At 46.3% G+C, this 15,288-nt stretch overlaps 2 protein-coding genes and 1 long non-coding RNA gene across 7 annotated transcripts; 1 reads left to right on the top strand and 2 right to left on the bottom strand.

Moving 5' to 3' along the window:
• Positions 1-18: 18 nt before the first annotated feature.
• Positions 19-6,089, bottom strand: hltf (helicase-like transcription factor). The gene is made up of 24 exons (XM_055505652.1): positions 5,931-6,089; positions 5,240-5,442; positions 4,964-5,130; positions 4,695-4,837; positions 4,522-4,598; positions 4,378-4,449; positions 4,068-4,259; positions 3,881-3,992; positions 3,674-3,740; positions 3,483-3,529; positions 3,315-3,362; positions 3,130-3,228; positions 2,934-3,025; positions 2,635-2,778; positions 2,385-2,517; positions 2,174-2,309; positions 1,874-2,053; positions 1,636-1,751; positions 1,349-1,530; positions 1,123-1,245; positions 861-973; positions 592-772; positions 430-510; positions 19-349 (listed from the first exon to the last, which is right to left on the bottom strand). Exons 2-24 carry the CDS (start codon positions 5,435-5,437, stop codon positions 206-208), a joined length of 2,847 nt encoding a protein of 948 aa, XP_055361627.1. The 5' UTR covers positions 5,438-5,442; positions 5,931-6,089; the 3' UTR covers positions 19-205.
• A 248-nt stretch (positions 6,090-6,337) lies between these two features.
• LOC129603584 (uncharacterized) lies at positions 6,338-8,684 on the bottom strand. 2 transcript variants are annotated; one of them, XR_008693637.1, is made up of 3 exons: positions 8,544-8,684; positions 7,686-7,960; positions 6,338-7,565 (listed from the first exon to the last, which is right to left on the bottom strand). It is a non-coding gene; the product is annotated as an uncharacterized LOC129603584 (long non-coding RNA). The 2 variants fall into 2 exon arrangements; XR_008693636.1 differs by having other exon boundaries at positions 6,338-7,960.
• Positions 6,635-15,212, top strand: LOC114848975 (serine/threonine-protein kinase PAK 2-like). Of its 4 annotated transcripts, none has more exons than XM_029139942.3 (15): positions 6,635-6,901; positions 10,180-10,367; positions 10,444-10,550; positions 11,147-11,294; positions 11,385-11,401; positions 11,496-11,606; positions 11,763-11,871; positions 11,964-12,027; positions 12,117-12,165; positions 12,367-12,479; positions 12,556-12,673; positions 12,761-12,860; positions 12,947-13,143; positions 13,338-13,475; positions 13,594-15,212. In XM_029139942.3, the coding sequence occupies exons 2-15, from the start codon at positions 10,196-10,198 to the stop codon at positions 13,678-13,680; spliced, it is 1,530 nt and encodes a 509-aa protein (XP_028995775.1). In that variant the 5' UTR covers positions 6,635-6,901; positions 10,180-10,195; the 3' UTR covers positions 13,681-15,212. The 4 variants fall into 4 exon arrangements, with proteins under 4 accessions (XP_028995775.1, XP_028995776.1, XP_028995778.1 ...); XM_029139943.3 differs by lacking the exon at positions 6,635-6,901 and adding an exon at positions 8,718-8,855; XM_029139945.3 differs by lacking the exon at positions 6,635-6,901 and adding an exon at positions 9,844-9,972.
• Positions 15,213-15,288: the final 76 nt, after the last annotated feature.

Raw genomic sequence — 15,288 nt, 5'->3', positions numbered from 1 at the left:
TCAGCGTAATGAAAGAGATCACTTTTGATAATGTTTTTATTATCAAGGTCCCAACAAGATCATTGTTATGAAAATGTTGGGTTTTTTTATGTTAAATTTAGAAAATAAATTGATTACTTTAAATAAAAAAGGGGAAAAATGAAAATCTGCATCAATTGCTTATTTAGGTCAGTTAAGTCCATCAGACTGGTCCAGTTTGAGACTTCTACAGCTCCATCAGAGCTTTGATGTCATCGATGCAAGAGGCTTTCCTGTCCGTGCTTGTGGAGCCAAACGCCTTCTCCAGCAGGTCCTGCTTCTTTCTCTGGATCTTCACCATGTTCTCCTCCACGGAGTCCTTTACGATGAACTGTAGCAGCACACAAACACACACTAAACAAATGTAGGCCTTTTTCGTGGGTTTGGGTTTAAAGTGAAGGGATGTCTGACCTTTGTGACGACGACCTTCCTCGTCTGGCCCAGACGGTGACAGCGGTCAATACACTGCTCCTCAGTAGCTGGGTTCCAGGCCTAGAGGAGAGAATGACGTAACTGCTCGAGGCCTTGTGCGAAACGTCACAGACTGAAAAAGGAGTGAGAAGCTATACTTACAGGATCCATCAAGAAGACGTGAGAGGCAGCAGTGAGGTTAAGCCCAACGCCCCCCGCTTTAAGAGACAGCAGCATTATGGCAGGACTGTTGTCTGCAGAGCTCTGAAACTCCTGGATCACCTGGGTCCTCTTCTTTTGGCTCATGGTTCCATCCAAACGCACAAAACTCAGCCCGTGCTCCCTGCAAAAGGAGGTTCAAAATGCAACTAAGTAAAAGAGCAGATGACATCATGTGTCCTTTCATCTCCTCCTCCTGATTCGTGTTTCACCTGAGCGGCGTCTGCAGGATGGTGAGGAAACGTGTAAACTGGGAGACGACCAAACACTTGATGCTGCTGTCTTCACTTCGCAGCCTGAGCAGGTTCGCCATCAGCGCCTGCACCTGCAGAAACAAATGGGCAGACAAAAATTATTTTGAAACTATAAACCACTCACTAACAAAATTATGATTCACCACGAAAATGTTTGGCAATGTTTGTGCACGTTTTAGATGTGATTGTACTATTTTTATTCTCTCATTAAACTTCGCACCTTTGAGCTGGTCCTCCATTTCTCAGAACTTCGACTGTTGTCTTCCTCCATTTCCTCTGGTGGAAACTCCACCAGCTCATTGGTCTTGATCTCGCTGCGACAGAGAGGACACCGTGCCCTCTCCTATGAGGAGACACATGGAGCCCAGGGGAAAAGCGAATCTCTTTGTGAGTGTAAGCTCATTAATAAGTCAAGACCTACTTTCTGTGGAGGGGAGCGCATTTACCTGCTCAGTGCTGATGACTTGGGCGATGCACGGCCGACAGTAAACATGAGCACAATGTGTAATGACGGGCAGATGGACCGATTCCAGACACACAGAGCACTCCTCATCAGAGCCGCTGGCCAGCACCATCCGCAGCTTTTCTATCAGACGCTGCCTGAGCTCTGCAGGGGTCCCTGCAGCTCCTACAGAAAGGGAGAGGGAAGGAAACAGTTGATAGACTGGGTGACTAAACAACCACTTCTATATAGTCCACTGTACAACATGTAAGTCAGACTACAGGGTGTTACCTAAATCTGTCGAGGTCTTTCCCAGCAGATCAGGGTGACAGCAGTGCTGTCGGAGCCTCATAAGGATGGCCAGCACATGTGCATAATTACTCAAGACCGTCCCTTCAGCTACATATCTACATACAGACATACAACATGATGTTCAACATGCATCCACCAACAGTCATATAATCAAATGTTGTACTTGTAGTTGTTTACATCCTGCAGCCCTAATTTAATCAGACCTCACAGACTGTACCTGTTGATCGTGTTCCTTCCCTCATCTCGAGCCAGCTCGTACTCCTCCCTCTCCCACTGGCTCAGTTCCACCTGCTCCACGCATACGCTCTTCTCCGGCAGAGACACCAGGGGGCGCCCGTTCACCTCGCTACTCTTGGTCCGCCGCAGGGTGATGCACCTGACCAAGGTCTGAAGGTTCCTGCAAGCGAACGGCTGACTTTAATGACATCTAAGGAGCAGTTAAAACAGTTAATAATTACCAAGTAAAGTGCCCACTGCAGTTTTCCTACTTCATGGCAGTATATGAGGGATCACTCACTTCAGGCCGTCTTTGTCTCCCTGCATGACAGGTCTCTGGATCACTCGGTTCCACCACTCCTTCACGTCGAAAGGCTTCAGACGCAGGAAGGCCAGCAGCATCCACAGGTCCTTCACACTGTTTTGGATAGGAGTACCTGTAAGAGTGGAGGAATCGCTACATATATTACATTGAAAAGCTGCTGAACAAAAACATTTGTGTAAATATTGACCTGAAAGAATCCATCGTCGCTGCGTGTTAAAGCCAAGCACAGCCTTGCTCATGAGTGCGTCTGGGTTCCTTACAACGTGCCCTTCATCCAGCACCACCCTGAGCCAATTGACCCCATGGAGAGGACTCTTATCCTTAAAAGAAACAGAGCAAACACCATCATTGTGTTTTATATGTTTAAAAACTGCATATCTCTTAGTTGACACTTGTTATTTTAAGCCCGCCACACATTGGAGCTGTTCTCCACTCACCCCAAAGTCAGAAGAGAGAACATTGTAGGTGGTGATGACCACATCCTGAGAGGACAGAAACTGTTTGCTTCTGTTGCGGTCGGAGCCATAGTACAGGTACACATTTAGCTTCACATTAGCACGTACATGCTGCTCAAACTGGTCCTGCATGCACACAAATGACAGAGGAGCAAAACAGCTGACTGGTGGGAAGGAATGCAGAGCTCAAAGTGACACCTCCAGTTTTAGAAGTCTCACCTCTTACCTAAGTGACAGGTGTGTTTGTGTGTTGTGTTGTGTTGTGTTGTGTTGCTTCCTACCAGCCAGTTGCTGAGCACAGATAGTGGACAGATGATGAGAGTTGCTCTGGCTTTTAAGTCCTCTGCGCTTTCAGGGAAAGATGAGTCCACACCTGCAAATGCAGAAGGGTCACAAACAATCCAGATTCAGAAAACAAACACTGCAAGTCAAACATCCAAAGGAACCATCAGGTGGAGCTTCACCGTTGGAACTTACTGAGTGCGTGAGTGGCTTTTTCTTTCTTCTTCTTCTTTAAGCCTGAATCTGGTGCCAAGCCTCCCAACGCTGCAGCAAAGTCCAGATCCTCCTGCAAAACTGGAGCAAAATGAAAAAGACATCAAATCATTGGCATTTACGAGTAATGATCCTTTTATAACACACAGAAATCCTGTACATTGTACCTTTACTGGGCTTTCGCTTTGCAGCCGATGCTTTCCCTTTGCTTGCACCTGTGAGGGCAGAGGTGCAGCCATAAGTCACAGAATCCAAGAGGGAAGACAATAATACGTAAATGGTGCAAACAAACAGTAAAAGCTTGAAAATATGAAAAAGATGGAATCAGCTTTTACTTTTCTCTGACATGTGTGTAAGGTCCACCACGTCTGGTGCCTGAGGACTGACCAAAAAGGTGACGAATCAAGTTCAGTCAGTTGATAAAGGAAATTTGGGTTACTACAGTACAGTACATCCTAAACTAAAGATGAGGAGGCCTTTGTTTCACTAAAAATATGACATAAGCCAACTTAAATAAATCACTTACAGGTTTGAGACTAGGGAACCAGCTGCTACGTCGCTCACTCCTGCTACATCACTACCACAGCTGCTTCCTGCAACAAATATTTTTTGACTTCTCATTTGTACATTTGTGCAAATGTTTCTACATATGTTTAAGTGAGGCAAAGAGTTAACAGGAGGCAGTGAGGAGTTTAGAAAATAACTTTCGCCATGTGGGATGTCTGGGTTTTACTTTTGCCTTTGAGACGTGAAGCCTGCTCCTCCCGCTCGCATGTTTCCACAGGTAGAGGCTTTCCTTTATGGAAGTTAGAGAGGATGAGAGCAATGGTTGTCAGAGTCTTCCCCTGTAAAACAACACAAACAGGATTTGATTCACGGCCACTGTGACGTCCTGCTCATCAGTCGAATGTGTCACTCACCAGCCCCATGTCGTCCGCCAGTATTCCCCCCCGAACCCTTTCTGGTATTTCTTTGGCAGAGAAACATGTGAGGCTGTTGTAGTACAGCTCGCCTCTCTTCTCCCAGAAGGGTGGGAGTCCAGATTTGTTCTCTCGGGCACACATCCAGGAAAGCGCCTGCTTCTGGTGAGGCAGGAGTTGAGTACCCACAGACTGCAGAAACAGGAGGCGAGGTCACAGTAATGACACAAGACATGTCTTAACCACCATGGTAAATATCTGAGTGAATGTAGGGAAGAGCTAAAAGATGAAAAACAGATGAAACGTGCACCTCAGCTGCTTCCTTTTCCCCGTCTTTACTCTCCATCAAGCCTTCAAACAGATTATCAAATGCATTCTTTAGCTGAAAAACAAAAATATATATTTTTATGTTTTAAAGAACTGCAAATCAGGTTAAAATAAACAAGCCTATTACCTCTTCAGCAGTTAGTGGGATGGTTACACCTTTTTTAGATGGCAAAGCCCCCTTACTTGTGGATGACTGAGTTGAGCCTGAAACAAAACACACACGTACGTTAAATACAGGACACTAACATGTTCTCCAGACTATCAGAGAGCAGATGCCAGTGACTGGTGGAACCATGGTACCTGTTTGTCTGCCAGCCAACGTGTTTAGTTTATATCCACGACGTGCCATGATTTCAATCACAGCATTTTTCTTCTCTTCCTGCCCCCAGAACGACAGCATCACTGGCATGTTGAACTTGTTCTTGGTCCCTGAGTGCACCACTCTGTCAAATTATACATTTCACAGACACGGTAACCTCCTGGTTCCTCTTACCACCGCTTAACAGAGAAAATACTGTGCAGTATGAGACACAAAACATGAGTTGACAGACAAGTAATGACCTACTCACCCCTCTACTTTGGCTAAATTATTGTCCATGACATGGGCCATAGCAGCTGCCAGCTCTTTCTTGATGTGTCCCACCTGGTTGCCATAAATGTTGGCAACCATGACTGCATTGCGGTCGTACGGATTCTGGGGCTGTCGCACCAATCCAACCATTTCACCGCTATTCACCTGTTCAGACAGATAGAGCCCAGGTGATTTCCTAATGTATATTCAGTTGAAATGGCGGTTCTGCTTTGCGGTTCTGCTCTCTAATGAAATCAGTACTGGGGACCCTCACCACCCCGGTGTAGTATCGAAGGCCCACCACAGTGCCCTGCAGATGCCCAAACAGGACGCTGCCGTCCGCATCGGGCTCCTCGGACACAGCAGCTCTGATGGCCTGGGAGAGCGTCTCTGCACTGGCGTCAGTGTGGTCTGAGAACAGGTCCACGTCAGTGAACCTGTTCCAGCCAAACCTCCAGCCGCTGGAAAACATGAGGCCTGCAGGACACGGAAACACAAAAACAATCAAACAGGCTGGCAAAACGAAGAAAGTTACATTTGATAGAAGACAAAAGTTAGAAATTATTTAGCAGCACCAGTCCTTTTGCTTTAGACTACGATAATACTGCACATGCTTTTGCAAAGCACACGTTTCATAGTATATCTGCTTTAAACCATTCTGTTTTCATTCAATTCACGGTAAACAACAACAATATTTATTGTCATCAAAGTGACAATAAATAATTGCAGCCTTGGGGTCGTTATTTATCTGCAGACTGACTTTACCTGCTGCTTTACATTTAAAAGGTTGAATGGTTTAATAAATCAACCTTCACACTGACAGTAACCTACATTTACCAACTACCGTTAGCTCATAATAGCTGCTTTCAGGCCCGCGCTGCGTTGTTTACTTATACTTTGTCCATTTAAGCATTTACGGCGGCAGACAACGTGTTATTTATCTGTACTCGTCAGTGTGTTCATACTGTATTTAACGTCCCTCGACGATTATCCGTACTCACTGTCTGTTGTGGTGCTGCTGCTGAAGTTGAGCTAGTTTTTTGTCCAGAGGTAAAGCAAAGTTTGCTGTAGTTAATGGGCAACTTCCGGTAATCTTACAAAATAAACTCGTTAGAAGGACGATAGTGGAAAAAACTGAAAGGTCGAGAGGTCAAAATCACAAACATTTTATTAGGAAAGGCAAATATAAAATACTCACAATGGCAAAATAGAAAACTTAAAAAACGACTAAACATCAAAACAAAACAACCATTAACACAATAGTAATACGTTGGCTTCTTTTTTTCAATTGCTGAGTTAAATACTACTACTACTAAATACAGTGTAGTTCCACAAGTAGAGAAAGGGAATCAGCCTTAAATAACTAGTACAATAGTTTTGCTTTTGTTTATTCCACTTTTCAATGTTGCCACGAGTTCCCAGTTCGTTATTTTAAATACATGAACGATGTAGTAAACATTTAACGAATCAGTTAAACTCAGTTTCAGTGCTTTCAGTTAAAGAAAAAAAACCTCTGAAATATATAAACGTCTCGCTGACGTCAGGAAGGAATTTTGAAATTTTGTATTTTGAAAAGTCACCGTGATTCCGGTGTTGTGCTGTGATTTACCGTAGTGGCGCTCAGGCGCATCGCGTACGCATGCGCTCTAGGCACCATGTGACCCCTACGGAAGCCGCGAGGTTCCGACTCCTCGTTTGTTCTTACGACGTTCCGCTTCCTCCCCGCCAGGTTCCTCCCCGGCCCGAGCTAAGAACCAGGCTGAGCGAGTCCTTGGGGAGAGAACGGAGGGAAAAAGCCCCGTGTGGTGGACCAGCACCGCTTTATCCACGCACATCCAGGAGCGGTAGTGAAATCTCAGCGTGACATCTGAGAGCAGCCGGAACGGGCCGGAGTTCGGCAGGAGTGGGGGATTTTTTCCGTGGTTGACAGCAGCCGGTGAGTCTGTTTGCCCCTTCAGAACCACCAGGCCGCCTCTCGTCTCACACTGTAGCTGTTTACGCTATAACCTTTGGCTCATGACACATTCAGTTGACCATAAACATTTCCTGTCTGTAAAGTACAGCAGTGGACATCCAGCTTCTGGTTCTGAGGTCTGGGCTTGGCTTTCATGGACTCACATAAAGTTCAGAAGTTACTGAAAATAACTTGTCTCTTATGAAATATCATTTATTTACCACCTCTCTCACTTGTTTGTTTATTGTTTATCTTCCTGCAAGCATTCCACTAAAAGAATTTAGAGGTAATAATCCTCATTTATACAGCAGGCGTTTTCTAATTAGCACATTCTGTGAAGTCTCAGCTCTTTGTAAACAGATTCTTTCAGTTTCTGTCCTGTTGATTCGCCAAACAAGCTGGTTGCTGGTCGGTTTTGTGTGTCGTGTGTGTCGGCCGTGGCCGCTCCACGTCAGTGGCTGAGCGTGATTTCTCAGTGGGAATAAATAGGAACACAGCAGCAGCAGTCATCCGTGTACAGGGACAGACTGAGACGTGAACAGGCGTCTGATTGTGGGGCCGGAGCCTCGTCTTGCAGTTCGGTCGCTTCGCATCGCCGGTCCGGTTCCGTCTGGTGGACGGTGATGTTGACACAGAGGGAGGGCAGCTGTTTGAATAACAGGACGGGGTGAACAGCTGGGCAGTGTGTGTTTCACGCTCCAGTCACTGGCTGAGCCCAGTCAGTGGAGTGATTCAATAGTTGGAGGGGGAAAAAGTGTTTTCTTACATGTATTTTCGCTTGAATGAATGGGAGTGGAGCTGGCTAGTGCGTTTGTGCGTGAGCCTCATCACTCCTTCCAGGAAGTCCTCTGCAGAATTTCCTTTTATAGAAGCTAAACACAAAAGGCTTGCTGTCTGCTTCCTGTAAACAGCTCGGCGGCGGTGTTTGTGGCGCGCTGGTTGGCTGGAGCGGGCCCTGTGAACCTCGGCGGCTGGGGAAGTTCCAGGATGAGGAAGTGGGTTTCCCTTGGCATTGCCCAACCACAGGGAATAGAAAGTTCTCTAGAGCAGTGAGAATAAGGAATAGAAATCATGAAGAGAACAGCTGATGATGAGCAGAGCTTGTGTGATTGGAGAATAGTTTCATCTATATCCATCACATCTGTTTCCACTTTGTAATGATGATTTGACATTAAGGTGCTTCTTTTATTAAACCCTAATTAAAAATAGAGTACAAGCACATTTCCCAAAATGCTGAGCTGGCCCTTTAAGTAACTGTAATGATTAACAATTCAAAGCAGGCTTGTTAATCCATTCATGTTTGTTGTACTAGGGTGTGGACATTGATACAATCATATATGAACATGTAGCCTGCAGAGTCGCTTTGTTCACCTGCTTGGTCACCTCAAGCTTCTGGCTGTGACCATTAAGGGCAGAGCAGTGTTCAAGATCCCACAAAAGAGCCTCTGTTGCTTGTGTGTGTTTCAGGACAGGGGATGAGTGTGTGTGTGTGTATCAGGGCAGGGGATGAGTGTGTGTGTGTGTATCAGGGCAGGGGATGAGTGTGTGTGTGTGTGATCCTGCCTGAAAAGCAGCCTTGTGTTGTGTTGTGTTGTGTTGTGTTGTGGTGAACAGGAGAACACACCTGCTGCAGCCCCGCAGCTATGGAATTCCTGCAGAGCGACGACTTGTCTCGGCGTGGCCACCCGGCACCCGATACTCGGCCCAGAGCGCGCGCGCCGAGTCTCGGCGGGCCTAGTTTTGTCCTGCAGGGGCAAGAGCGCACTTGTCCCGCTCGAGATTGCAGAGGAATGAGGCAGCCAGCTAAGACCTGCCCAGAGAGAGACAGAAAAAGAAGGGGGAAAGAGGACAAGTAGGTAAATGAGCTGTAGAGCGGGAGGCGCACACACCGTGTGGGAAGACGTCTTCTGTGGGACGCAGGAGAGGCAACAACCCGGTGAGTGCTCCTAGATGAAGGGAGGATGGTACTTGTGATCACTTTGTCTTTAACACACCAAAGGCCGCCTCAGTGTGAGCAGCAGTGACAGCTGGGAACGCTTCGGTCGCACTTTACACCCCAGTGTGTCCGGACAACAGCCATGTGTTGAGTCGAGGCAGTGCTAATGAGTTTGTGGCCCGAGGGCTCAGGTATTACATCAGGAAAAACCAGATTGAGTGAAAAATCCTATTGCATGACTTCAAAGGCCGGAGTGGTGTGCGTGCGTAGTTGCTGTGCTAGGCTGACTTCAGGTCAGCGTTCGTGTGTAGGCGAGGCCACGCTGGGCCCACCTGAGCTGTGTTTGTTACCCAGGTTTAACGCACGCTGTGCCATCAGCGGTCGGACACGCGAAGTGAGGAAACCTTTGTTTGCTTCCTGTTTCCTGTCTGTGACGTCACGAAGAATGCAGGCCCGCGGCCCCGAGTCGAGCGAAGTGCTTGCTCTGCAAGACAGAAAGTGGTGCTTCTGCGGTACGAAGAAATCGGGCCCGAGTGTCAATCTGAGTTTTCTCCCTATTAGGGTAATGGATGGGGGAGCAGAGACAACTAAAGTCTGCACGTACTGTACTGCAGATTAAAAACACCAATGTTAGACGTTTTATTTATGTCATCAATCACATTTCTGAAACACGTCCTCCTGATGGAGCAGTTATGCAGGATTGTTGTTGGACCTGCACAACAAAGAGTCACTAGAGGAACCTGAGACGCCTGGATGCCTTTTATGGGTCCAGTTTGGTTCCATGGTTCCTGCTCCTTCTCACAAATCTCTGCTCCATTCCTCTTTCTTCCCCTCATGTTGTCATTCTGCTCTTATCCTTTCTCTCTCTCTCTGTCTCTTTCTCTCTGTCTGTCTGTCTGCCTCTCTCTCTCTCTCGCTCTCTCTCTCTCTCTCTCTCTCTCTCTCTGTCTGTCTCCGTCTCACCCTCACCGCCTCCTTTCCTTCCTCATTCATTTGTAACGGCAAGACTCAACACGCCACCTTTGCCCGTTCAGCGCTGCTTCCTGCGCTCGCTCTGCGTTCCGTCGGCTTTAACTCGGTGCTGACCCGGTGGTCGCAGCATGGACGGATCAGCCAGGTCTGTGTGAGGTATTCTTCCATAGTCGTACAGTTGTTGAACTTGATCTGCAGCGGTTCCTCTGTAGCCTCTCGAGCTAGCATGCGATGCCCTCCGTAGCGTTGTGAAATAAAACAGGAAGCGGTGAGGCGGCGGCCCAGCATGCAACAGTCGCCGCGTGTTTCTGGGCTTCGTTTGAATTTGTTGCACCTTACCCCACCTCTGCAGGTGCGCGTGAGTGTAGATGTGTGACAGCGGCGTGTGTGACGACAAGCCCCCCGCCCCCCCTGTCAGGATGAGCAGCCAAGTAGGAGGAGCCAAGGACCCCCAGCTGGCCAATCAGAAGCCACTGCCTTCTGTACCAGAGGAGAAGAAGTCCAGGAACAAGATCATCTCCATGTTCGCCTATGAAAAAGGTGAGGGATGCTCAGGTCCACGCGTACTCACAGACTCAGGTCCAACTGACTAACCCTCTGCCCCGCTGACTTGCAGGAGGCAGGAAGAAGGACAGGGATAAGGACCGGCCTGAGATATCGTCACCGTCTGACTTTGAACACACCATCCATGTTGGCTTTGATGCCGTCACCGGAGAATTCACTGTACGTATCTGCCCCTAAAGCTCAATGTGCGCGGTGCCTTTTGTATCCACCGACTCCTCCAACAAAACACCTCATTCAGCAAAAACATACTGATCATATTGAGCGCCGTCCTATCATAAGCAAGTAATGAAATAGGAAGTTACTCTTTTAGCTTTTGTAAATGTAGCCGTCAAATAAGGAAATAAGTCACAGAGAGTTTGCCGCACAAGCTGTCAAGTTCTCCGTTTAGTCTTTTTAACGGCATATTCCTGTGATTAAAGCCGTTCTATTTGATATGATTATTAAGCAGCTTTGAATTTAACAGTCAATCAGAAAACCTGAGCCTTAACAAATCAGTCTGAGGATTCTGTTCGCTGTAAAGCTCCCAGTGTTGCTGTGAAACGAGTGCCATGCAGGCAAACCTTTCCACATTCTGTCATTATTGAATTACAGTAAACGAGCAGGAAGACCAGAGAATGCATCAGTGGAAAAGAACCCAAATTCTTTTATAAGCACTCCTGGCACTAGCTTCTGCAAATGAAACCTTAGAAACCTTTGAAAATCATTGTCATCATCTTTCAGTGAAAAGACGTCTGTATATGTTTCTGTTTGTCCAGGGCATGCCGGAGCAGTGGGCCCGTCTCCTTCAAACCTCCAACATCAGTAAATATGAGCAGAAACAAAATCCCCAGGCCGTTCTTGACATTCTCAAATTCTACGACTCCACCAGTGGAAAACAGAAATACCTCAGTGTCTCTGCCTCGGGTCAGTCTTCTCTGTGGCTTATTTAAAGCCTTGTGTTGTAGCTGTGCACACTGAGCCTTGTGTCCTCACTCTGTTGTTGCTCTCTTTCAGATAAAGACTTACAGTCGGTGAGTGGCTCAGCTCATTACGTCCACTCTCATTAGTTACTACATTGAATAGATCATTGAACACGTTTGTGGCCTTTGTTCATTGCTTTTGCAGCCAGGCAAACCGGGTACGATCACCGGGGCGTCCAGCAGCAGAGACGGAGAGGACGACGATGACGACACGCCGCCCCCAATCGTGGCCCCACGGCCAGAACACACCAAATCAGTGAGTTGTGCTTTCATGTAAAAAACAGACCACGAAAAAATATTACAGAGCTTTTCAACACAGTAACATGTGTGTGTTATGGATTAATCAGTGTTTGGGTAAAGTCACTGAAAAGCATCAAGATCGATCCCTGAATTCTTTTCTGTGTGCTGTCAGGTTTATACGAGGTCGGTGATAGATCCTCTCCCTCCTCCGGACAAGGCCGCCGACAAACAGAAAAAGAAGGGAGGCAAGATGACAGACGAGGAGATCATGGACAAACTAAGTACGTAAAACAGAGAAGGCACATTTCAAGCAGAGCCACGTGTATTTAAGACTCCAGTAGAGCTGACTTTGCAGTTTTCCTGTGTTTTTTAGGAACTATCGTCAGCGTTGGGGATCCTAAGAAGAAATACACTCGCTACGAGAAGATCGGCCAGGGGTGAGTCCCACCTGAGCACACAGAGCGCTGACGTTTGGTTGGCTCGTGGGCAAACAGTGAATTTGACCTCCCTTTGTTTTCCTCTTTAGTGCATCTGGCACAGTTTATACAGCAATAGATGTTGCTACTGGACAAGAGGTAAGCTTGATTCATATTCCACCATGTAACATCATCATCCATTTTAAAGAAGTAAGAGTGATTGTGTTGGTGAGTTGTCTCTGGACTCTAGCCAACCTTTAACCACTATGCACATTTTGCGGTGTTGCAAAAGGCAAATGAATCATATTTTGATTTAATTACTGTTTGATGAAGTTGGTTTGTGTTTGCTGTGTTTTGTAGGTGGCCATTAAACAGATCAACTTGCAGAAACAGCCAAAGAAAGAGCTAATTATCAATGAAATCCTGGTCATGAAGGAGATGAAGAATCCCAACATTGTTAATTTCCTGGACAGGTAATGCTGGTGTATCACATGCTTAGTTAGCGCTGGTCAGCCGCTTTGAGTCTCACTGCGTGTTTCCCTTTTTCAGTTTCCTCGTAGGAGACGAACTTTTCGTGGTCATGGAGTATCTTGCTGGCGGCTCGCTTACCGATGTCGTGACGGAGACGTGCATGGACGAAGCTCAGATTGCGGCAGTCTGCAGAGAGGTGGAGCTCTAAACTAAAACAACAGCAGTGCGTGTCCCATGTTTGTCTCTGTACAGTGTTAGGTAAATGTTTCCTGTGTGTATCCAGGTTCTTCAAGCGCTGGAGTTCCTTCACGCCAACCAGGTCATCCACAGAGACATCAAGAGTGACAATGTTCTGCTGGGGATGGATGGATCTGTCAAACTCAGTGAGGGAGAGCAAAAACACACATGCACAGATATAAATAAATTGTAGCTAAATCAACATCAACACGTCATTCTTGCTCTCTTGCAGCGGACTTTGGCTTCTGTGCCCAGATCACTCCAGAACAGAACAAACGCAGCACCATGGTGGGAACCCCCTACTGGATGGCTCCTGAAGTGGTGACAAGGAAAGCCTATGGGCCCAAAGTGGACATTTGGTCTCTGGGAATCATGGCCATAGAGATGGTGGAGGGAGAACCTCCGTATCTCAATGAGAACCCACTCAGGGTGAGAAAGCGCTGTGAAGCACGGACCGGCGCTTTCACTTCCATCCTTTGTTAACTGATGGTGGTGGTTATGTTAATCTAATCAGTGACTTGTACTCTAGCACCATCATGTGGTTAAACTTTTAATGTATAGTCTTGTCTGTATGTTTGTGACTGTACAAAGATGCTAATGATAAACTGTTGTGCTGCGTTCAGGCTCTGTATTTAATCGCCACCAACGGGACTCCTGAGCTCCAGAGTCCAGAGAAGCTGTCTCCCGTCTTCAGGTCCTTCTTGTCCCGTTGTCTGGAAATGGACGTGGAGAAACGAGGATCGGGCCGAGAACTGCTGCAGGTAGAGCCAGACTCTAATATTACCTGAATGTGTCCATATATCTCTCAGAGACTGTTGAGTCATTAATACCTGACTCTACGTTGGCAGCGGTTGATGGTGTATTTCTGTGTGTCTGTAGCATCCGTTCCTGAAGCTGGCCAAACCTCTGTCCAGCCTCACTCCCCTCATCCTCGCTGCTAAAGAGGCCATGAAGAGCAACCGCTGAATCTCCGTCTCTAAGGACGTCACCATCGCAGCGCGTTAGAGTTGAACGCCTCCACACTCCACACAGCACGCCTCTACTGAAGCCATATTTATTTACCCCTGTGCCTCGTATGCAGCCGTGACGTATTTCCTGTCTGTCGCTGCCGTAGCACGTGTGTGTTTCTACTACACTACACATAACAGAAACGCTGGGTCACTGCTGCAGAGTTTTGGCAAACATAGACTCATCTCACCAGTAGGCGTCCTCTTAAAAAGCATTAACATGCAAAACCATTGGTAGTGTATAGTGTAAATACTATATAGAATTACCATGAAACTAGAACAAAGTATAAAGTGATTGGTTAATATTATTATGACTATAAAGAGATAGAAACAAATGTTCTGCTCTTAAAAACTAAAGTGACTAACTTGTTCATTCCCTGCAGCAGTGCCTTCAGTCCTTAATGGACTCTTTTTGCCTTCTCAGAGACTCCACTCATTTAGGTTGAATATAATTTTCTGTTTTTACATTTGAATATTTTTCTGTGATGGTGCTTTTGTTTTTTCGGGTTGATCACAGCCATCGTCACCGTAACAGACGACCATGTCTGTTGTATTTGTGGCCTTTCCTGTACAGACGTCAGCTAATCATGAGACGGCACATTTAAATCTGTTGTCTGCGGTTGCTACGGTAACACGTGAACCAGGGACCTAGTTGGCCTAGTTTCACCAATATTCTCCAGCGGTGGGTGGACAGGTCTAGATCTTCTGTCGCTCACGTTTTCTACCAAACTCTGTGCAAACACTTTCTCAGAAAACTTAGGCGTTGAACCAAAGATCCACATTTCTCTCAGCGGGATGTTTTGTCTTTCTCTGTGTGTATGTTCTGCAGTAGATGCCTGACTGTTGGTGTGTTGGTGCTAGTTCAACACAAATACTGTGTGAAATAGTCCACGTGTTGAACTGGAGGAAGTCGTTTTTGTATATTGTGTATTGGTAATGTCTTATAGCTTATGAGACGTTTGTGTATCTTTTTGTATTTTTTTTAAACTAACACAACAGAAAAAACAATTTGCTTTAATTTTAATGATCGACTGGTGTTTTTTTTTTCATGATTTGTGTTGATCTTTAGTTTCCCTGAATGGTGCAGTCATGTACTGCTCATTCTGAGACACTCGAGCTAAACCTGAGTCCAGTATTTGAAGACGACTGTTTGTTTTAGCCGGTGCAGAACAGAAAGTCTGTCCCTCATATCCCTCGTAAAGACAATCACTGTAAAGTATTTTAATATTTTAGACAATGTGCCTTTAGAGTGGTGCACGATGCAATAAAACCTGCTTAGATGGTACTAAGCAGGTTGACACAGATGCTGAGCAGGCTGGACTCCACCCTGAGGCTCTGGACCAGAACACATTCCAGTCAGAGTGTGTGTGTGAGATGAGAGGTTTGAAATGTGTTGTTGTTCATCATGAAACCAACAAATTCTGGCATTGAAACACATCCACATAAATTATTATTAAAGGTGGCCTTAAATAAACAAGTGTGGATGATGGATTTACTTCGTTGTTTCTGTCACAAGGGGGCAGTATAAAGCCTTGTTACTACTGTGACCTCTGATGTGATACAGGAA

The sequence above is a fragment of the Betta splendens genome, chromosome 22 (genome assembly GCF_900634795.4).
Source record: "Betta splendens chromosome 22, fBetSpl5.4, whole genome shotgun sequence".
NCBI classification, from domain to species: Eukaryota; Metazoa; Chordata; class Actinopteri; order Anabantiformes; family Osphronemidae; genus Betta; species Betta splendens.
Note: the sequence above shows the minus strand (reverse complement) of the source record. Positions and strands in the feature narration are given on the sequence as shown.